Source organism: Lepidochelys kempii, chromosome 9 (assembly GCF_965140265.1).
Source record: "Lepidochelys kempii isolate rLepKem1 chromosome 9, rLepKem1.hap2, whole genome shotgun sequence".
NCBI lineage: Eukaryota > Metazoa > Chordata > Testudines > Cheloniidae > Lepidochelys > Lepidochelys kempii.
This window is the reverse complement of record NC_133264.1, coordinates 76,117,038-76,140,297: the sequence shown is the minus strand read 5'-3', so window position 1 is coordinate 76,140,297 and position 23,260 is coordinate 76,117,038. Positions and strand designations below refer to the sequence as shown.

The 23,260-nt window shown below is 43.1% G+C and overlaps 1 protein-coding gene across 1 annotated transcript; it reads left to right on the top strand.

The window, feature by feature from the left end:
* Positions 1-312: 312 nt before the first annotated feature.
* Positions 313-12,130, top strand: TBX22 (T-box transcription factor 22). Its single transcript, XM_073358839.1, has 8 exons — positions 313-478; positions 1,220-1,373; positions 2,224-2,325; positions 3,976-4,150; positions 5,369-5,533; positions 6,398-6,462; positions 6,726-6,811; positions 11,520-12,130. The coding sequence occupies exons 1-8, from the start codon at positions 313-315 to the stop codon at positions 12,128-12,130; spliced, it is 1,524 nt and encodes a 507-aa protein (XP_073214940.1).
* The last annotated feature ends 11,130 nt before the right edge of the window (positions 12,131-23,260 follow it).

The window sequence follows — 23,260 nt, the reverse complement described above, 5'->3', positions numbered from 1 at the left end:
TATCTCTCTCACGCGGCGGCTCCCCAATCGGAGCTGCTCCGTTTGCCAGTGAGGGCAGGTCTGTTCCCTAAAAATTCCTCCCCTTGCCAATCTCCTAGAACCACCAGGAGGAATAAATCGAGGGATTTAACCTGACGCGGGTGCCCGCATGCACGATGCGGAGACCGTGCGAAGGAAGGGGCTGTCAGGAGGAACCTTACCGCTCCTGCCCGAGGGGGCTTTTCGCTCTCTTTTAGGATTTGGGGGATTTCCTCCCCATTTTTAAAGGATCAGGCTTGAAGTTCCGCTCGGGAGGATCCAATTTGCTCCGGGATGGCTCTAAGCTCCCGAGCTCACGCTTTCTCCGTTGAAGCCTTAGTGGGGAAATCCGCAAAGAGGAAACTGCAGGACTTCAGAGATGAGAAACAACAGCATCGCGTGGAGAAGGGAGAGGAGGAAGGGACCGGCTGCAGAGGGACCGGGAAAAGCCAGGGACCTGGTTAGTATCCCCCGTTTTTTCTCTTTAAATAACGTCTGACAGGAGAGGGCGCGGAGAGTCCTTGGTGGCTAAAGGCTTCCCGAACTCACGCAGTATCGGTTCCGCTCCTCAAACGCCGCAGCCCGTCCCGTCCCCCAGCCAGGTCACGGGGAGAGGCTGCGGGGAGCCTGAGATCCGCATACATGCAAAACAACAGCCATATATTAAAGAAACCTCCCGAGCTCTCTGTCTGAGGTGCGGGAGCTGAGCCGCATCCACCAGCTGTTTCCCCAGCCCGGCAGACCGGCCGGTTTCATAGAAAGAGACCGAAGAACCTGCCCAGGTGGTGCACGCCAAACTTCCTGATCGTTTGAATCAACTCCCCGAAGGCCCTGTCTCACCTGAGCCGGTTCCCGTTTCCTTTGCCCACCCGTAACTAGAGAAGCGAGCGCGGCCCTGGGCTCACCTTTGACACAGAAGGATTTGTGCCGGCCACGGAAAATAACCTTTGCTTTCCTTTCCCACCCCCGGGCCTTGATAATCTCCAGGCGCTCGCGGGGATGGTGAGTCTAGATTTTAGTAATCCGAAATATGCTGTATAATAGATTAGCTACTTCCACCTCGGATGCAGTCCGTATCCGGAGAGCCAGTGCCCAGGGTGGGGGCTCTGCAGGCTAATTCAGGGCCCGGGGGCATTTCGGTACATGTAAACTTGCTCTGAATAGGAACCGTGTAAATACTTCTCATTTCTGATCCTGGCAGAAAAGAGACCTAGAGCAGACACATCGGCTTCTTTCTCAGCGAGCGCCGAAAGCCGAGACGCGAAGGATGAGATCCACGTGGAACTGCAAGGCTCTGAACTCTGGAAAAGATTTCACGAGATCGGCACGGAAATGATTATTACCAAAGCCGGCAGGTATGGCAGAGCCAGGCACGCCTTGGGTGCTGTGTGGTTGTATGTAAATCATGGGTGATAGCCACAGGGTGTCTTCTGGCCCAAGAAAAACCCAGGTTCTTAAATACATGTGTTGTGCTTTCGATTGCTCGTGCTAACGATTCAAAAACTACGGGCAGCTCTGGAGAGCGTTGTAAAATATGAAACTTTCACTGAATCCCTGCAGCAAATCCCTTTGTCAAAGATTTGGCAAGTGGACCAAAAGCAAACCATTCGGCAAGCGTTCAAAAAACGTGTAGTATGCATTTATGCATGTTAACTGGAATGGTAGCCTATACAATCTTCATACTTAATGTTCCAATATATCTCCTACAGACGATATATTTGGTGTATGTTTTCTCTTCAATATTTTAATCAACTCGAATCGTATTAATATCTATATGAACAACATTACAAAGGAGGGTATGTAACCTAATGTTAGAAACCACGATCAGTGGAATTCTGTTTTACTATAGCCATCATTTTTTCATGCATATACTTTAATATTTCCCATATAGTAGATCTTACGGCAACTCTTTATATACAGCTAAATGTAACTTCCTTGTCTCTGCGATCACCCACGCATAACAGATCGGTTCCCGCTCACGTTCTGTGTAGCGTTTTGTGCTAAGAGCGACAACCACCCAGAGGATTTCACCCCGAATATTTTCGGTACAATCCCGTTTCCCAGTCCCCGAAAGTGATTATTTAAAAAAAAAATAATCGTTGTCGACTTTTAAAGTGGGAGCTTTGTCCTGAAACTTTTTACTCCCGCCTTACAAGCTTCAAAAGGAAAGAGGGAAAATAACGGGCTCCTTTCTGCATCCTGCAGGAGAATGTTTCCCTCCGTCAGGGTGAAAGTGAAGGGTCTGGAGCCAGCGAACCAATATTACGTCGCCATTGACGTGGTCCCTGTGGACTCCAAAAGATACAGGTAAAAAAACGGATCCACGCAAATGCCGCGCTGCGTTTTACAGCGCAAACAAAGAAGCCTGCACCATGCGCATTCACTACAACAACTAGCTGATTACCCACGACAAGCAAAGGATCCCACAGTCCGCCGGCTATCGCTGCTGAGTGGGATCTGAAAACAACCGCCCCCCCCACACACACACACTTGCAAATAGCGGAGCCCCCTCCCCACCTCATTGCGGGGAAACTCCCTAGCGCCCAGCCTCAGAGCGGCGGCTCTCCCACACTTGTGTCCTGCGTCAGTTTCACTCACGCGTTTCAAAGCGCGCCCCGCTGCCTCTCCGCGCAGCAAACTCACCCGGGAGTGTTTGCTCGCCTCGGGCATCTCTGCGCTTGACCTAGGCCTCTTGCAGCTCCGTAGGATGCCTCGCCTGTCGGTGTTCCCTTGACCATCTCTGCCCCGGGCGCGCCCCCCGCCCCTCCAGGGCAGGACAATGCGTCCAGTCCCCAGCCCCTAGGCAGGTTCCTTGTGGCCTGGAGCCCCCGAGGGTGCTGGGGGGAGGAGGGGAGCCAGCTCCGCGGGTCTGTGCGGCTTGCCCAGCAGTCACCGAATGACAGGGGGTGTCAAAGGGACACGGGGCAGGGGGTGATCGCCGCCCGGAGGGGACAGGCTCTGGTTTCCGAGTAACAAGGGCAATTTCGCTGGGGGTGGGTGGGTGGGTGTATGTGCAAAGATTACCGGTGTAAACCGGAGAGCGAGGTTCAGAGCCGGCCTTGCTTTGGGTGCAACAGCGAAATGACCCAACGACAGTCACAACAAGCAGCCTTGCCCAGGGCACCCCCAGAGCAATCAACCTGCAGGCACCGGGGGGCAATTAAACTAGAGCCCCCGGAGCTGTGTGCCGGCCGGCTGGAGGGGCTCCGGGCTCCCAGGGACTATCCCACTGCCCAGTAACAAGAGCTGAGAACGGGTTGGGAACCTAAGCTCAGGAAGGAAACTGGGGGAGGGGTTGTTTCTCACCTAACCCTCCCCGCCCCCCCAGGTGACGAGGCAGACAAAGCAGCGGGAGCAACTGGTAACTCCGATTGGTTGCTGTGGTGGTTGTTGTTGTCTTATGATTTGCAGCCCTTCAGAAACACATTTGTTTTAGCGGGCGCACGTGCGCACAGGGCTAGTGTCTGCGCAGGGCGGAGAGCCCGCGGGGGTCCCGCTTCTCCTTGCCAGGCTTATCCCCCCCCCCCCCCCTTCCCCACGCCGCCAGCCCTGGAGGGATGGGTGAGGCTGGGAGGCTGGGAGCCGAGCCAGCTGCAGGGTTTCCCTGTGCCGGGCCCACACGCATCCCTACAATGGCCCGGCTGGGCACAGCCTGGCTTGGGAAACAAGCGCCACCGCTGGGGAGCTGGGCCCGGAGCGGTGCACGGCCCCGGCCGGGGGCAGGCAGAGCGCTCGGGCTCCCCGGATCTCGGCGCAGATCGGCGGGCACTTGGAATAACGCAGAGCGGCGCAGATCGGTTTCCTCTGCGGCTGGCGTCCGGAAACAGGGGCCAGCCCCACCGAACGCCCTGGCCCTGCCGCGCCCCCTGGGGCGGGAGCCACAGGCCTCCCTCGGCCTGGCTCCCGGCCCGGGGTCCTGCTGTTGTCTGCTGACCCCGCTGTGCCCTCCCGTTGTAGGTATGTCTACCACAGCTCCCAGTGGATGGTGGCTGGGAACACAGACCACTCCTGTATAACGCCCAGGCTCTATATCCACCCGGATTCCCCCTGCTCCGGAGAGACCTGGATGAGGCAAATCATCAGCTTCGACAGGGTGAAACTCACCAACAATGAGATGGACGACAAAGGGCATGTAGGTGTGGATTTAGCCCGGTTCTCGTCCTGCAGGGGGAGGGAGGCGGGCAGGGGCAGCCCCCCGGGAGGCGGACACTCCCCCCGCCCCTTCAGCTCTTTTGGGGAGGGCCCCGGTGGATGCAGCCGCATTCCCGATCTACTCTCCCCCCTCTGCCATGCACAGCCCGGTTTGGTCCCGTGCTTGCACGACCTGGGGACTGAGCTCCTAAACCAGGGCTGGAGAGAATCGTCACTTGCCCCTGGACGGGAAGAGGGGGGAAGGGGTGTATCCGGCCGCAGTGCCGGCTGTGGGGTGAACGCAGTTGAACAGTGTGTGTGTGTGGGGGGGGGGGGGGCTTTCTTTCGCTGTCCCTGGGCCTCCTTGTCCCTTGGGGATCCCGCTTCCAGCCTGTGGCTGGATCCGGGGCACATGCTGCCAGGGGAAGCTGAGGAAAGAGGGACTGATCAGGAACCGCGCTGGGAGCTCCAGGCCCCTCCCTGGGACGAGGCCAAGACCCTAAAGACGCCACGCGTTTTTCAGGCGAGTCAGATGCCAGCCAGGGAAGCCCCACGCGGAATCAGTGTGTGTCCATAAGCACCAGCCTGAGTGAGACCCGTTATTCCAAGTGCCCAGCACCTCGCAGAGATCGGGACGGAGGGGTATAGCTGCACACAAGAGCCGCAACTTTACAGCCTGTCCACTGCAGTCATTCCTGCCAGAAAGCGCCTAAATCCTATGAAATATCCCGCACTCAGCTGCAATCTGTCCCTTTCTTCTTGAGTTAAACGAACTGGATTTTCGAGCCCACAGTTCCTATCCGGATGGGGGGGGGGTTGTTCCCCCCCCCCTCAAATATTGCACGAAGATTGGGAGAGCAGTTTGGGTCACCAGAGAGCCGAGCCGTTGATTTAAGCGGGGGGGAAGGTTTGCTGGTATTTGCAAAATAAAACAAACGGGGCTTTAGGAAAGCAAAATGGACCACTCCCCCCCCCACACACACACACTCCCCCCACACCCGAATCTTCCCAGAGGCGAACGCAAATTTGAGTTAACTAACGCGGTGTTTAGAGTCAGGACAGATTTCGAGGCAGTTGGTTCAGCTCGGAGAACGGGAGCAGGAGAGAACTACTTGGCTATTGCTAATGGGAGAAGCATTTCAGCTGGCCACAGGGCTTCTCTCGTCCCTTTCTGTGCAGAGGGGAAAGCTGCTCACCCTCTTTTCCTTGTAATTTACAGATTATCCTGCAGTCCATGCACAAATACAAACCGAGAGTGCACGTGATTCTGCAGGATTCCAGATTTGATCTGGCCCAGATCCAGTCTCTGCCAGCGGAAGGGGTTAAAACCTTTTCATTTAAGGAAACCGAATTCACCACTGTTACGGCTTATCAAAACCAACAGGTAAAGCGGCCCCGGGGAACAGGGAGAGCGCCCGAGCTTTCCTGCACTGCAGCCCGGCTCGGAGCTTCACCTTTGCTGGGTTCCCGGGAAACAGAACCGCAGCTGGAATCCTGGATTTTTAACTTTGTTTTTTTTTTTTTTTTTTTTTTTTTTTACTAATTTTGAGCATGTTCCACAACACACGCTAGGATATATTACCGCCTGTTACTGCCTGCTCACGCGGGGCTGCTACTTTCACTAAGAAATCTCTGGAGACTTGCTCTCCCCCGGGCCTTGACTACAATAATAATATAATAAATACTAACTGTATTTAGAAAAGTCCTGATGCTGCGAGGTGCTGAGTCCTATTCCTATTAACTTCAGCACCTTGTAGGACCTGGCACTGCCCTCACAGACTGCCACAGCGCCAGGGGAGCTGGGCGATGCTTTATAATAAACAACGCGGTAAAGTGTTGTGGAAGTAGAATTAAAACATGTGCACAAAACTGCAGATAAAATAAATAGAAGGGAATCTTGTTTAGAAAATACCAAAGGGAAAGGAACTCAGTCTGCTTGAGATTAAGGAATCATCATCATCATCATCATAATTAATAAGTGCTGCTTTAAAGTGCATAGGGAGAGAGGGATATTTATAATAGAAACAACTGCAATATTGAGCTAAATCTTGCCCTTACATTCAATTTAAGTCAACAGGGCTATCTGTAGGATTCAGGAAAGCAGATTTTAATCTAAACAATATAATTCAATATAACAATCAGTGGAAGTGAGGGTACTATACCCCTCTTATATCATTTTAATCCTACTTTCACCTGGCCGTATTTACTCACTACAATTATTTGATTATTTTAATTTTTTAATCTGTAGATTACCAAGCTGAAAATAGACAGGAATCCCTTTGCTAAAGGATTTCGAGACCCTGGGAGAAACAGGTAATTGTTATAAATTGTCAGCTACAACTTCTGTACATTCTCATGTGTGTAAAAAGATCTACGCTCTATTTCATACTACTTTTAATTTACGATTTGAAATGACTTTGTTAACTAACTGGAAAGAAAGAAAAGAGAGAAGGCTTTAGAATATTTATGCATTCTTTCTTTATGAAAGATATCTAGAAAGGCAGGAAGTCCGCAAATGTAATTCTCTGCAGGAGCCATATCCATTAAGTCACTGAATTCCACGTTCTACTTTATAGGGGAGTGCTGGATGGACTTTTGGAAACATATCCATGGAGGCCACCACTTACTCTGGATTTTAAGACCTTTGGTGCAGAAACCCAAGGTGAGTTTTGAATCTTCAAGTGGTTTCTAAGGTGTAAACAAAAGATTAAGTGTAAAACAGAAATAACCTAACTGTTGTGCATGTGTGAAATGACATGGAAATGACATGGAGATGTGGATGTGTGAAATTACATTAGGAGGATGCCATCCTGGGGGATGGCACTGTGATGAAAGGATTAGAATTCAAATTTACTGACTCAGTCCTTTCTTGCTGTTTATGCTTAATAACAACTATCTAGCTGATTGTTTCTGTGAGCAAGACAATATTTTTATATTAACTCTTTATTAATTTTCAAATCAAATGACATTGAAGAATAAATAAATATCTGGAAAGAAGAAAAAGGACAAGAAAGTAACTATATTAAGTCACTAATAACAACAACTCATTTAGGGACAGCTACTTCAGGCCCTGATCCTGCAAAGAGCTGTGCCCAGGAGGATCCTTGCACCATTTCAGTGGGGCTCCATACAGGTGCAAAATCCTACCCTCCTGGAGCTTATTGTCCGTTTGAAGCCTTAAAGACCTTCTATCACATTATGTTTTATCTGTGACTAAAGGCAATCTTGAGATGCTTGAGTTAATGCCATCATATTTGAACATCTGGTGGTGGGCATTTTCAGTGAAGGACCCTTTGCTATAAAATTCATTCCCTCTGCTGGTCTAATACAGGCTGAGCCCTTGGGTGTGAAGTCTGTATTCTTTCCATGATAGTGTGTCAATTAGTTAATTATTTAGGACTATAATTAATGTATTTTAGCATTATGTATAAACTTAAAGATTTTGATAAGTTCATGTATTATATCTAAACATAAGAGTACATACAATAAAATAAATATTACACAGAGGAAGTGGGTAGATACCAAACAACATTCTGTAGACCTAACTCCATACCTTGTGCAAGGAAGACTCCTGTAGAAATCAATTTAAGGAGTATGAAACTTGCCCCAGGAACATTGTAGTAATGCTTTAATGTACACTAACCATTCAACTGTAGCTGAGAATACTGAAACAGGATTCACACCTATAACTTGTATGAAAAAATATTATTCAGCTGTTTTAGAGGGATATTTAGAATAGGTTTGTTATTTTGCTATCTTGTCACAAAATCCATAAATTTCTTGTGATTGTCCATTCCATTCTAGAAAATTATCTTGAAATAGGATCATAATAATATTTAATGATATTTTCTATGGTTTGCTACTCTTCTTTTTTGGATAAACAAAATCCAATGTTTAAATAGTAAAGAAGATGATACAATATCTAGAAATTATCAATAATAGGACATTTAACTGCTGCAAAATTGCAAATAAGTGTTGCAAGATTTTTCAAATAATAATTATCTCCACTGAGTCGAAGGTTTATAACCATCAGAGGAGTGAAGTTCTGGAACAGCCTTCCAAGGGAAGCAGTGGGGGCAAAAGACCTATCTTGCTTCAAGATTAAACTCGATAAGTTTATGGAGGAGATGGTATGATGGAATAACATGATTTTGGCAATTAATTGATCTTTAACTGTTCATGATAAATAAGCCCAATGGCCTGTGATGGGATGTTAGATGGGGTGGGATCTGAGTTACTACAGGGAATTCTTTCCTGGGTATCTGGCTGGTGAATCTTGCCCACATGCTCAGGGTTCAGCTGATCACCATATTTGGGGTCGGGAAGGAATTTTCCTCCAGGGCAGATTGGAAGAGGCCCAGGGGGTTTTTCGCCTTCCTCTGTAGCATGGGGCACGGGTCACTTGCTGGAGGATTTTCTGCACCTTGAAGTCTTTAAACCATGATTTGAGGACTTCAGTAGCTCAGACATAGGTTAGGGGTTTTTCAGAAGTGGGTGGGTGAGCTTCTGTGGCCTGCGTTGTGCAGGAGGTCAGACTAGATGATCATAATGGTCCCTTCTGATCTTAATACCTATGAGTCTATGAGAAGTTATTTGTTTGGCACCCAATCCTGCAGAATTTACACAGGAAAAATGTCCACTGGAAGTTTTGCTTGAAGAATGCGTGCTTGTAGAGCCAGATGAAAAATTGTAGACTCTACCATTGGAAAGCACTTTAAAAAAAAAGCTATGCTTACCAATTTAACACAGCCATTAACCTTAGAAAAAATGTGAAGATTTCTGTATTGTGGCATGTACATCCCATGTTATCTCAAAACGTGAATAGTTCCTATTTTATAAGATCAAGAAGTCAAGATACATAGACATAGAGGCTACACACATAAATACTGTATAGAATTAATGATGGTGTGGGATGTTATAAAAGGTTTATTATTAGAGAAAAGGTTGAAAACACACATCCTAAGGGCTTAAAACCTAGAAGGCAAATGATTTATTTTAAAAATCTCATGATTTTTTTAAGACAATTTCATGATCTTTTGGGGTCCAACTGACTTTTGAACACTGCGAATACGGATATCCCTTCACTTATATGATATGGGCACACACACATATATTGTGATACATGTACGCACAACTTGGTCTAAATACCCATTGTATTCAATGGGAATAAGATCAGGTCTAAATATTTGTACGGCAAAGAAAGCTAAGTGACCCATGAAAAGTTTTTTAGTGACTTGTTGCAGTGATTTGCTATGCTCTACTTGCATTTCTGAAACACCGACAATGTGTCCATTAGCTACTCCGAAACAGGACTTGGATTTTTTTTGTTAATAATTTAATTTAATAATTTCAGAACATGACAAGGCCATCTAGACTAAACATGCCTACATAGACCCATCTGAACTGTAGAGCAGCTTACGGATGGGCAAGAACTTTCACATTCCAAAAGTTAACAGACCTGCCAAGGAATGGTGCACAACTGATATTGACACACAGAGAGCGTAGACTAAATGAATACTGTAGATGCTGAAAAATTCTCAGCAACAATCTATTTACAGTACCTAATAAAAATGCTTAACCAGATTTGCAGTATTATTTTATTCATTTCTCACCCCACAAAATCCAAAGATCTATTGGAAACCACTTTATGTACATTTTAAGGAGCATTTTAAGTTTATGATAATATTCTACACACTGTCCACTACTTAGCCACATAGGGACTACTTTTGCAAGTTGAGATAATGATCTTGCCATCACAAATGTGATCTTACATTGCTTAAGTTGCCTCTTAAACACTATAATATTAGTGAGAATTAGGGAGAAGGAGGAGAATAGGTCCTTTCTGTTGCCTGCTCCCTCTCCCATTGAAATCAATATTAAAACAGCAATTGACATCAGTGTGAAAAAGATGAAGCCCTTAATGTGCAAAAATATGCCATCATTCCTGCAAATACATACATGATATGGTCTGCAGTTAATCTGAGAACAAGAATAGTTTCTACATTGCATCACTTCTTAAACCTTCACATTGTATCAATCTCATATACTGACAGCAAAAAGTATAGAATATCAAAAGATTCCTAATAGACCATTACACATAAAACCTGACCAGATCGTGTCTTGCGTACATGATTTTGAATTATAGTGTAAATGAAGAAAGATCCTAAACATGTCAGAACCATTTTACAAGTGTGACAAAAAGCAAGTGGGGATATTTTGTTTTTTTCCATGCCAGCATTAATACATATAAATAAATGAGAAAAAAGTAGACCCAAATTTTGTGATATAAGGTGCAATGGAGCTGTGCTAATATATCTGCAGGAGAAGAATGGGGCTTTTAAATGATGCCATCTTAAAACAGTGTCTGCTTAGTAACAGGAATACACATTGCTCTGCAATGTTTCACTGTCAAAGCAAGGTTTCAGAGGAACACCATCTCTCCTTAGCTTTTACCCTTGAACTTACATAGGAGGAGCTGAAAACTTGTGCTGAACAATGGCGTTACACACCAGTAACCTAATAAATATAAAATAAGTGGATGTTGTTTTTCTAATAAATTTATGAAAGCAATCATTAATCCACTTCAGAAAATAGGTTGTTAAATTGAAAAGAATGTTTAAAGTTGTTTGAGAAACGGTGATTAAAGGTGTCTTATAAACTGCAGTGGAAACTAAATAAAATGAGTCAATTCCTGTGATCGGGGTCCAAGGCAAAATTTCCATTAATGCTGAATAAGAAGTATTTCTATTGTTATATGCAAGGAAAACCCCTGGAAATCAGGAGGAAAATAGAGCACCTTAAACATGACACTGTTTGTTTATAAACAGAAGAAGGGAATTGATTATACATAGAGGCCTGATTCAACAAGGTATTTAAGCATGTGTGTGAGTTTCAGCACCTAAGAAGTTATAATCAAGTTATTGGGACAAAAAAAGAGAAATGTTAATGATATAACAAGATATGATCAATATACAGAATGTTGCTTAATATTGTTAATTCTGTACTAAGACATGTACCTATACATGTCAAGACAATGTAATTTAATGTCTTATTGTAAATGACCCAAATATCAATAAATAAAATTTTTCCCCATTCCTGCCTCAAAAAAGTTTATGTGAGTAGTCACATACTTACACACACACGCATGACTACCTTGCTGCACTGGGGCCTAGATAACAAAGATATGATGCATAATTTATGGATGGATCTGGCCATAGTCTTGCTTGCAGAATTCCCTTTGGAGTCAGTAGATATTTAGATGAAAATGATAGCAGGCTACATTGACTTCAGTGTGGTCAGGATTCCACCCATAATTCTTATTCGTTAACATCCAGTAGCATCATTTTGACTACTTTTGCTTTTATTTTTAGATGGGAGTTCTGGTTCTTCACCTACGACCTCAAGTGGTGGGACGCCATCTCCTCTGAACTCCTTGCTTTCTCCATCTTGCTCACCTCCTACGTTTCACTTGTCAGCAAGCAACATTGGAGGGTCATGCCCTGAAACATATCTACATAATCTCAATTTGCCCCTTTACTACAAGATTTGTCCGACAAGCCTTTTGAGACAACAGTCACTTGTATTTCCAAGCCACGAAAAACTAGGAGGCACCAATCCACATGTTTTACCCCACTTCATGGTGGATGTGCCTATGCTATCTTCCCTTGGTATAACAAATCTGAAAAATGGTAAATCTGAAGACTTAACTGGGCAGTGTCTACAAGTACCCAATTCTGCTAATCAAATGTTGTATGGACTACATGCACCTGGAAACATTTTCCCATCAAGTCCCATTGCTCGGGAAGCACTTAATTGTTCTTTACATTCTCCATATGGCTTGTATGGTTATAACTTTTCTATGCCATCTAGACTGATGAACGCAACAAGCCATTTCAAAGTGAATGACAGCATTCCGACTTCTTTTAGAGATGGCAGATGTAATCATTCTAACTGGCACTCAGCAATTAACCATTGCCTCTAATGGAACTATAGAACATTTCTAACGCAGTGACATGTAAGCAAGTCTTTTCTTCAATCATTCCCAAAGGTTTGCTGATTATTGTATATAAAGTGCTTCATAATCCAGGAGTGACCTGCCTAGATATTTAACATTTCATGTGCAACTAGGTTGTAAAAAATGTTCTGAGCATGGGGGACAACAAGATAGCCAACAACAGAGAGATGCCTTTTGGTAAGAGTTATTTATGTAATGTTCACAGGATAGGTGCAAACTTTACATTCACCTTTTTAATATTTGCACTCTGCAGCAGGAATGAACCTCAGTGTTAAGGAGAAACTAAGTATAATAAATGTGCAGTACTTTAAACATTATTTTCATGAAACTCTTTATCTAGCTTCCTCTTCAGTTACCTTGAAGGTGAAGGGCTAGCTTCTGCTCACCTTACTTGAGTTGTCCTACTTATGTTAATGGGACTATCTGAGGCCCTGATTTAGCAAACCATCCCTATTCAGCTATGTGCTTAAGCCCATGCTTGAGACCTATTGATTTTATGGGGCATACTTAGAGCGAAGCAAGCATCTTGCTGACTCAGGACCTGAATGAACCAGCTTAGCAGGATGTGGTCCCAAATCTAAACATTAGATGTTGAAGGAAGCAAAGACTGACCAAACGTCCAAGGGCTTGATTATTCCTGGCCTCGAGTGGTGGGGAAAGGGTGTCTGATGAGAGGAGGGTACAAAGAGCCTTCCTGACCCTGTGCCCCTACACAGCACAGTCTGCTCATTATGCTTTCCTAAGGACTCCGCTAGATAATGCTGAAAGTGGCACTAGCCTGTCCCAAAGTGGGCAGGGAGGACAGGGCAGGGCCATGTCTGCCTTCACTTTGGCCAGCTGGTCCCCATAAGGGGAGCTCAGGAAGCAGATCTCAGAGCTCCAGGAAACATTGAGCCTAAGTGAGACAAAACTCTTCCTGAAGCACTTGCTGGGGCAGTGCTCATCTGCATCTCCTCCAACCCCTTGGGGCATGAAGGAAAATAGGAATTGCCAGACTGGATCAGACCCAGGGCCCATCTAGTCCATTATCTTCTCTCTAACAGGGGCCAGCATCAGGTGCTGCAGAGAAAGGTATAAAAACCCTACAGCAGGCAGATATGGGGTAATCTGACCGCCATAGAGATCTCATACTGATCCCTAAGAGCTAGCGACTGACAAACTCTGAAGCATGAGGTTTTAATTCCCTCCCAATTTTTTTGTTAGCATGAACTGTTCTAACTCTGGATAGTCTTGTTACCCATGTAAATATTCTCCACCCTGCAAGGGCACAATATAATGCTAACAGTTATCCACAATTGGAGGCATGCTGTTTATTTTTCTTTACTTGATGTATGTTCAGACCCTTCCTGAAGTCAGTTGATTTGTACGTCTAACTTGATATATAATAGACATTTGCAGAGAATATTTGACAGGAATTAGCCACGTTGTGGAATTAAAATGAGAGAGAGAGAGAATCCTGAATTTACAAACATAAAAATGAAAAGGAGTACTTGTGGCACTTAGAGACTAACAAATTTATTTGAGCATAAGCTTTCATGAGCTACAGCTCACTTCATCGGATGAGCTGTAGCTCACGAAAGCTTATACTCAAATAAATTGGTTAGTCTCTAAGGTGCCACAAGTACTCCTGTTCTTTTTGTGGATACAGACTAACACGGCTGCTACTCTGAAACATAAAAATGGTACTACATTGCAAATACACGTGGATTTAAGAATGAAAAGTTATTGGCAAAATTCTATTTTTACTCTCATTCATAAATTGTCGTGAAACTAGCCCAAAACAGGAGCTGTTTAAATAACACAGTTTAAAGATTTACTGTCACAGGACTTTGTTAAAATGAAATTGCATTCCGGAGATTGGTAGCCTTAACTTTTCCTGCTGGTAGAGCTGCCTGTGACCTATTCACAAAACTCTCATATATATCAATAAGAGATGAGTACTTAGGGTATACATAACTCTGTTAAATTGATATCAAAACAGTTAGTAATATTGCAAAAAGGAGAATATCTGCGTTCTAATGTTATTTTTTTAGCAATGTCTAGGGTTTTTTTTTAATTAAAAGTGAAACATTGCAACAAAGCACTGTTTATAACCAAATGTCTTACAACCACCTTCACGCACAATGGGACAATTCCTGGCTGCTTTACTCATGTGAGTAGTTCCACTGAAGACAATGGACCAGATTTTGCACATTGGTATCACAGAGATCAGAATCTTGGTTCATCAGGAGTGCTCACGAGAATAACAGGAGCAAGACATGGTCCTAAAACTTGAATATATTACTGGGGGAGCAGGAGGAGGATCTTCTAGATAAGTCATTTTTTTCTGGGTGGATGCAAATGGTAAATCCCAAATTCCACAATAACAGTAGTGATTAAATAAAATATTACAATTATGATAGATTTGAAGTTGTGGACCAAAACTGGTATTTTTCCACTTAAAAGAATAGATTGAAACCTAAGCTATAAATTTTTGGCATAGATGACTTTATGAAAAAGTATCATTTAAATCTGGATCAAATAAATTATATCTTTATTTCCTAGAGCTGAGCGAACAATTTATTTGACAAAATCACCCTCTTTTTCCATTCACAGAATGTATGATGTAAACAGAATATGATTTTCTCAAATGTATTTCTTATTTGATTAACTCTTCTCCACTTTTTTTTTTAAACTTTTAAAATTAGCAATCTAACATTTGAGTTGTATTGTTTAGTTACAATCATTCTTATAAGTCATGTTATATTGTTTATGGTTCCTGATTGGATATGGATAATTGAAGTTCCTGTTGTGAATACAAATGGAAAACAAATTTAAAATGAAGTTTTTCATAAGCAGGCAAGCGTAACTTTTGTGTTCTTGAGCATTCCAGGAAAACCCAATCATGCAATTATTTGCAGAGAGCAAAAAAGAGAATGCAAACATCACTAAACAATTGTTTAAAATGAATATTTATAGAACATTTCTGTTGTGCTCATGCAGCTCTATGTGCTGGTGCAATTGTTGGCAAACTCTCAGTGACTATAAGATACTTCAACTAAATTCAAATGTACATTTCATTGTGAACTGGCAACATCTAGTATGAGCTAAAACTTATTCACCTTACTCCCTCCTAGAGTGACTTCAGTGGTATAGCGTGAGGAATTTGGCTCACAGAGTGAATATTCAATACAGTGAGCCAGATTTTGTTCTTGGCTACAAGTGTGGAACTCCACTGGCTTTACCCTTCAGGTCCGAGCTGAAAGAAAAAGTAGATCTGTTAGATGTATAAAGGATATAATAAGAATAAGAATAAACTCTGTAGGCAAGATTTTAGGCTCCAGATGATGTGAATTTATTTAACTGTTTTCTCTCTCCCCTTCCTTTAGCTCTTCATTTTATCATTTCAAACACCAGTTCTGCTCCCATTGAACTCAAATAGACTTTTACCAGTCATTTAAATGGGAACAGACTCAGGCCAGTTCACTGACTCATGAGACCTCCCAAAGGAGCATGGAGAATTCTCTACCATTTACTTGCTCTGGTGGTAGCACTGCAGAACATGGAAGGAGCGAGGCTCCTGATCTGGCTCCCACTGAAGGCAATGGAAACCCCCCATTGACTTCAATGGGAGGCCTATGAGTGGGCTTCACTGGTTCTAACTCACTGGGCCACAGGTATGAGGTACTTATAGAACCAGATATTGGTAGGAACAGTCTTATCCAAAAAGGAATCAACACTTTGAGTGAAAGTGTCTGGAGAATATTATGCACTTTACACATATTAGAAAGGTGAAGGAGAAAAGGCTTCTGACTGGTGTGATATTGAACTAATGATTCAAGAACCATATGAAGTACTTTTTAACCACCCCGTTGAGCAGTTTCTAAATGTAATTCTGCTGCTGTCACTGTTCCACCAAAACGTTTTGTGGACGTTTGCAGATTTTGACTCTGCTGCTGGACAAGTGATTGATAATACATAGACAAGGCACGGGAGTGTGGGGAGGAGGATGCCACATTTTGACCCTTATATAGCAGGCATTATATAGGCAGAGAAGCCTTTCAAAACCTTAACAGCTGACCAGACTGGAATAAATGACCCAAGGTTTTCGATCTGTGGCTAGACATTTCTGCTCCGGTGGCAAAACTCTGGCTCACTATGCCAGGTCTGATTTTCTTCACTCTTACACCAGTTATACAGCATAGGCTTGAATGGGATTACTCTTGATTTACACTGGTATAAATGAGAGGAGAATCAGGTCCTTTGATTTTAGAACATATAATGTATCTTTCCCATTTCACTGAATGGCACCAAGGCCATTTTATTCATATTTCACTGTTCTCTCCAGCTCTATAATGATTCTGTCTAAAGATTCACCAGTTTATGACAAAGGCCTTGAGAATTCTGGCCCCATATCAATGAAGGAGCTTACTGAAGTCCACTAACATGGCACACGCCGGGCTTACTCCGTGTACAGTGTAGCTATTGGAAAGGATGTGATTTGAGCTTCCCTGCGAACAAATGGAGGACATTTCACAATCTGTGGAGTCCATGCAGGTCAGAAAACCAGAATTCCAATCAGGCTGTGAATCCAATCCAGCTAGCCAAGGAGACACTATCCGGATGCAAACGGTCCAACTTTTGATAAATTGGGAGAGTGCCAAGTGGAACTAACAGCTACATTTGTAATAGCCATGATGGTATTTTGGCCAGATTTTTAACACCATTGTATATATGGTTTTGTTTATAGTAGAAAAGCTATGTCCAAATGATCAATGATGACTTACAAGTTTCCTTTTTGTCTTACTGTTTTAAACTGCTACTAGTGATAACTGAGTGACAGAACATGAGAAAATGAATTACCACCATTACTTCAAATATTCATAATCGTAAATCTTTTTTTTTAAAATGTGCAAACGGGATGAATGAAAGACAACTTCAAAAGGACCATATGTCCATAACATGCAGGTATATTCTATATACTGTACCAGTGAAGTTCTTTTCTTTACTATTATGTGGAAATATATGACAAGTGCAAAACTTTCAACTTTCTAGCCTCGGTCAGTGGATTGAAAATAAACATAAAAATACTGTGTGGGTGAATAAAATAGGGAGGGAAATACATTTCTCAAAAGCTGAAACTTATTCCACAATTTAAAATGTTGTTAATTCAACCTTAGATTCAAAGCTATTCAGAAATATCTGATTATATTTACAGTACTCAGTAAATTGAATTCACAATACTGAAGCACTGTTTTTGTACTCCCTTTTGGAATATGCTACATTTGTGTTTAGAAACCTCTTCTTCAATGAGACAAAACAACAACAAGTGTTTGTGAATCCAACTGTAGTTTACCAATTGGTTTCACCAGAATTTAATATGTTTACTGGCTATGTTTAAAATAAGCCAAATGCATCGTTTGAACATTGGTGGTAGTTGCTTTGATATAAGTGCCTTAGTATATATTTTATCTTCGAAGGTTTGGGCTGCAATTAGATGATAATTTGTATTCAAATTATATATACAAACCTGGATTGGATGGCAATATAAAGCAGACAAATAAATATATAAAACCCTTGAAACATATCCAGTATTAAACTTATTTCCATGTGTGGTTTGGGCCATTTCAGACATGCTGCTCCAATAAAGTTATAGAAAGGAAAAGGGCTAGTATCACTTCCTCCAAAAGTTTCAGATGTTCATGTTTACAAATTTGTACTGCACATTAATATGTAAACATACTCTATTGGGAACAGATGGATATACAATATTTACATGTTCTTTCTTCTTACTTCATATATATATATAGGCTGGTTTTGTCTCTTAAAGCACCTGAAAGATGTACTGACTATTTAAAAAATATGGATGCAAAACCAGCCAAATCATACCACATTAAATTGTTATTTTAATTTTCTGGTTGTATTGCAGGCATTTATTTGTCTAATATGTGGCCTCGTTTTTTATTTTATTTTCATCAATATCAGTTTGAAGATAGTGTGTACTGACAAGCACAGTGATCGCTACTGATGCTTTTCGCCAAACAGAAACAAAACCTTTGTATGGTGAATACGGGAAAATGGCTCTGTAATTTGAACATTCTGAAAAAGATAGCCATAAAACAAACCAAAATATTGTTATTTCACAAAACGAAATGGCATTTCTGACACTTAAATATGGAGGTACTATATATTGTTGTAATTATTAGTAATTATTTGGATTTCAGTATCATGAAGGAGTTCTAGTCATGGACCAGGACCTTGTTGTGCTAGGCGCTGTACTAATATAGAACAAAAAACGATGGTTCCTACCCCAAAAAGCTCAAAATATAAGTATAAGACAAGAGACAACAGGTGGATACAGACAGATGGGGAGCATCAGGATACAATGAGACAATACTGAGCTACATGATTGACAGTGGTCTCAGGCTACCAACTGCTTAACCATTGCCCTGTTTTCTGTAGATATAACTGCAAAGGAGAGCTTTAAGAAGGGATTTGAAAAATAATGATGTAACTTTGGAGATTTTCAAGGGGAACCCATGTCTGAGAGGCAGCATGAGAAAAAGTATGACGATGCTTGTTTGCATATTTAATAGGAGGTCAGTAATAGTTGGCTTTACTGGCTGAGCAAAGGCAGGGGCTGACATCTTATTAGTTTAGGAGATTATAGGTAGCATGCAGATAGGCTGGGAGTGGAGTGGATTTTTATTTCAATTTTAGGTTTTTTCTCTTTTGAAAAAGAATTTGTTTAAGAAACCTAACCCTCTGATTAGCTCTGTTTATCTTTGTATAGCTGGGCATCTCCCTACCTGGTGGACCACTTTTTATTCTAGTGATACTGACATAACTGTGATGAGCAGAGGCTCTCCTTTGGTTTCCAAGAGACGAGGCTTCTGGAAAAGCTTACTCTGGGAGGAACCCCAACTCTGGAATTTGCTCCCCTATTGATGTGAAACAGCCTGTAAAGGGCATGCCGCAAAACCCATTTTCCCCTGGGTTTTCAGGGTGGAAGCAATTTAATGAAGACTGGTACATATGAGTAGGGTGGTGTTTCGTTAGCTTAGATATTTATTATCTGGTTGGCAAGCTCTGATTGGGGATGAGTGGAGGCTGCTGGTTTTATTTCTACTTTTAAATATTCGCTGTAAATATTTAAATACATAAATATTTGCTGTGCTGTAAATATTTGCCAGAAATGCCTAGATCTTTGGGCCGATGCTGCCATTGTTTTGTATAAATTAAAAATTACATAAAATATAAAGTATATAAGATATGAACATTAATATACGTAACACATAGGGCTTGGGTACTCAACACCCTGCTCATGGGTTGGGGAGAAGAAATCACACCATTTCAACCCCTTGTGTAATTTCATTCCACACCGTCTATTCAGTCAGGCTGTGTGCAAGGATTGGGCCCAGTGTGCATGTTTTTGACAGGAATAGCACAAGTTAGAGCTGCTCAGAAGGAAATCAGACTATACTCTTAACCTGAGCCTCACATCTATTCTGATTTTCAGATCTGATAGCTAAAGGGCCAGCTAGGTATTCCACAGCAAATAAAATTTGTGAATGAACATGAATTAGATCCTTAAACTGCAAGCAAAGTGGATTGTAAATTGATTTCAAAGTGGATTAAGATTTAGGATCTTGTAGGTACCTTTTGTGAAGAAATCACTTCAATATACGATTCGAGGCAAACCTATTTTCAGAAGAACCTGTGATATTTGACGTACATCTCAGGGCCGCAGTGGGCTAATCATTCCATTTTGAAGAAAGGAGTTCAAATCCTGCTTTAGTTCATAAATGAAAATGAATTTGAGTGTATCATTTTATTCCCCATTTGTGCACTTCATAAAAACACTGACTGACGTCAGGCCAAAGGCCAAAGACCTGAATTACAGGGCTTTTATTGCAGGTCATGACTGTCATGCCTTGCCACAGCAGTGAAGGAAATCTAGAACCTCAGCTCACAGTATGCCTGCCAGCCACCTCATGCCTGTGACAGTAACTTGCAGATTTCATCCCTGAACTTAACTATGAAAAAAAAGCATTGCTGGAGTTGAAAATGAAAGGCAGCTGTGAGACCTGAGCATGGGTCCCACGTTAAAGTAGTCTGATCATTTTAATAATGCTCTTTCTACTCTCTCTCTCTCCTAATGACATTTAGGTCATTCCTGAGAACTCTTTACAGCACAATCACCTAAATAGCTGTAATCCATTTTGGTCTTCTATGACGTCTGCAAAAAGTACTAACAGGCCAAAACCATGTCCAGTCACAAAAAGATGTCCTTAGTCAGCAGATATGCTCTACGACCGCGGTTTTCAAACTTTTTTTCTGGTGACCCAGTTGAAGAAAATTGTTGATGCCCGCGACCCAACGGAGCTGGGGATGAGGGCTTGGGGTGTGGGAGGGGCTCAGGGCTGGGGCAGAGGGTTGGGGTGCAGGGGTGAGGGCTGCAGGGTGGGGCTCAGGGCTGGGGCAGGGGGTTGGGGTGTTGGAGGGGGTCAGGGCTCTGGGTTGGGGGTGCAGGCTCTGGGGTGGGGCTGAGGATGAGGGGGTTGGGGTGCAGAATGGGGCTCTGGGTTTGGGGAGGCTCAGGGCCGGGGCAGGGGATTGGGGTTGGGGCACGGGCTTACCTTGGGTGGCTCCTGGTAGGCAGGGCAGCAGGGGTGCAGAGGCAGGCTTCCTGCCTGTCCTGGCACCACGGACAGTGCTGCACCCCAGAAGCAGCCAGTAGCAGGTCTGGCTCCTAGACAGAGGTGCACAAGTGGCTCCATGTGGCTCTCACCTGCAGGCACCCCCCCCCAGTTCCCATTGGCTGGAAACTGGCCAATGGGAGAGTGGAGCCAGTGCTTGGGGTGGGGGCAGCGCGTGGAGCCCCATGGCCCACACGCCTAGGCGCCAGACCTGCTGCTGGCTACTTCCAGGGCACAGCGCGGAGACAGGACAGGTACGGACTAGCCTGCCTTAGCTGGGCAGCACCACTTATGGGACTTTTAACAGCCTGGTTGGCAGTGCTGACCAGAGCCACCATGACCCAGTGCCTTCCATTCCGCGACCCAGTTCTGGGTCACGACCCACGGTTTGAAAACCACTGCTCTACTGAGTCACAACCCTCCTACTTCAGCGTTGCTACTTCAGCTTTGCTACTTTCACACAACTTTGCTACTTCGGCAACAGCCACACTACACTGATTCTGCAATTTCACAATTTAAAAAAATTACGTATTTTTTGTCTATGGTTTATAGTAATATAAACATGAATAGGAAAACAACTTCTTTGTGATTTGGAACTGTTTTATTAGCAAAGGAAATCACACTTTCTCCCTACTAGGGCTGCCATTTCATGGTTAAACTCTGAGCCCAATTCTTTCCTCGCTTACACTTGTGCAAATCATGAACAACGTTATTGAACTAAATGGAGCTACCTTAGTGAAAACTGGTATATGCGAGGTGGGATCTGACCCTATATATTCTTGAGGATAATACTGGCGGGTAGGGTTTTTACAGATGTTGGCTATTATATCAGTGTTCCTTAGCTTTCTGTTCATGTTTCATACAGCTGATTTCTCTTTGTGCCTGGGTAGTGTCTCATTTTTACAGCTATGTATTAATCTAAAGGTTCTCAAACTTCATTGCACTGCGACCCCCTTCTGACAACAAAAATGACTATACAACCCCAGGAGTAGGGGGCCTGTAGCCTGAGCCCTGCTGCCCAGGGCTGGAGCTGAAGCCTGAGCTTTGCCACCCAAGGTGGTGGAGCTTGGGCTTGGACTTAAGCCCTGGGCCCCAGCAAGTCTAACGCCAGCTCTGGTGACCCCATTAAAATGGGGTCACAACCCACTTTGGGGTTCTGACCCATAGTTTGAGAACTGCTGTATCCATCCTTTGCCATGTCCTTTCAGGAAGGAGCTACCCTCTACTTCTATATGTCAGACCAGTTTCCGTTCCCATGAAGTATACTTCACATCCTAAAGTGCTAGGTAAAGTTCCAAATTTTAAGTTTTTGTTGCAATTTAGGAAAGTAAGTGTTCCATATTTTGTACGGGACCCTTTATGTTTATAATCATAAAGCACAAAGCGGCAAATAAAATTTAAAACCTTTCTGTGGACTTGAAGGTAAATACTGCCTAGAAACAGCAAAATCCCCAGAAACAGCAATACTGGATAGCTAAAGCAGATAGTTTGTTAACAACAACAGAACCTGATGTGTTTTTTTAAAGAAAATTTCCAACTGAATGTACCATGAAGATATATTACATTCTTAAGGAGGGGTTCAGGTAGTTTCTAAGATTTTAAAAACCTTTTTCTTTAACATTTCAATAGTACAACTTCTCAGAGAAGTTCTATGTTTTTCTTTTTGGTGTTTGATTGAAATCTCATCTTTTAGTAGGGCATGGTCTCCAACAATTTCCTCAATGCCTCACTTTACAGCTGTTAGCTCTTAACAGCTAATCAGCTCAATTCAGCTCACCTGTGAGAGTGATCTTTGACAGATCCATCTGCTTTGAGTCAGGTTTGTGACTAAAAAGGGCTTAGACTCAAAAAGGAAGAAAATAATAATGGACTGGCAAGATTACTTTCAGTTATTCTTACTATTACCCCAACCTGTGTTTCAAAGATATTCATTTTACTTTTGCTTTGGCCGTTGAGTGCATTAGAGTATTGCAACCACATTAATTCACCACCAGTCGAGTCGAATTTCTCATACTAGAACCTATAGAAATAACATTTTATGCAGAAGGCTGGAGATTATTCAGGAGATCAGATTAATTTCCATCATGTTTACCATGAATATTTCAAGCAACAAAACCAAAAGAGAGTCAAATGGCATGTCAATAAATATAATATAGAGAAAAAATGGACTAGGCCTGTTTCACAGAATTGGGTACTATGATGGCAGCATCTGTCCATCCATGGGTCTTTTATTAACCTGCTTATTCCCCAGGGCCACATGTTGCATCTCTTTTTAGGAAAATTCCCATTGAAATGCACATGGCCATTTATTTCAGTGAGAAAGAAGCAGAGAGAAAAAAAGTCCTGCTGTACCTCTATTGAATATACCTCACCTCTCATCACATGCTCCCATATAGGGCTTTGAGGGCCTTTCCCCTTT

Bases quoted from the DNA above. Each gene is read 5' to 3' on its own strand.
- TBX22 (XM_073358839.1), top strand. From the start codon at position 313: ATGGCTCTAAGCTCCCGAGCTCACGCTTTCTCCGTTGAAGCCTTAGTG. The intron at 6,463-6,725 runs GTAATTGTTATA...TCTACTTTATAG, and splicing joins CGAGACCCTGGGAGAAACAG to GGGAGTGCTGGATGGACTTT. The intron at 6,812-11,519 runs GTGAGTTTTGAA...TTTTATTTTTAG, and splicing joins CTTTGGTGCAGAAACCCAAG to ATGGGAGTTCTGGTTCTTCA.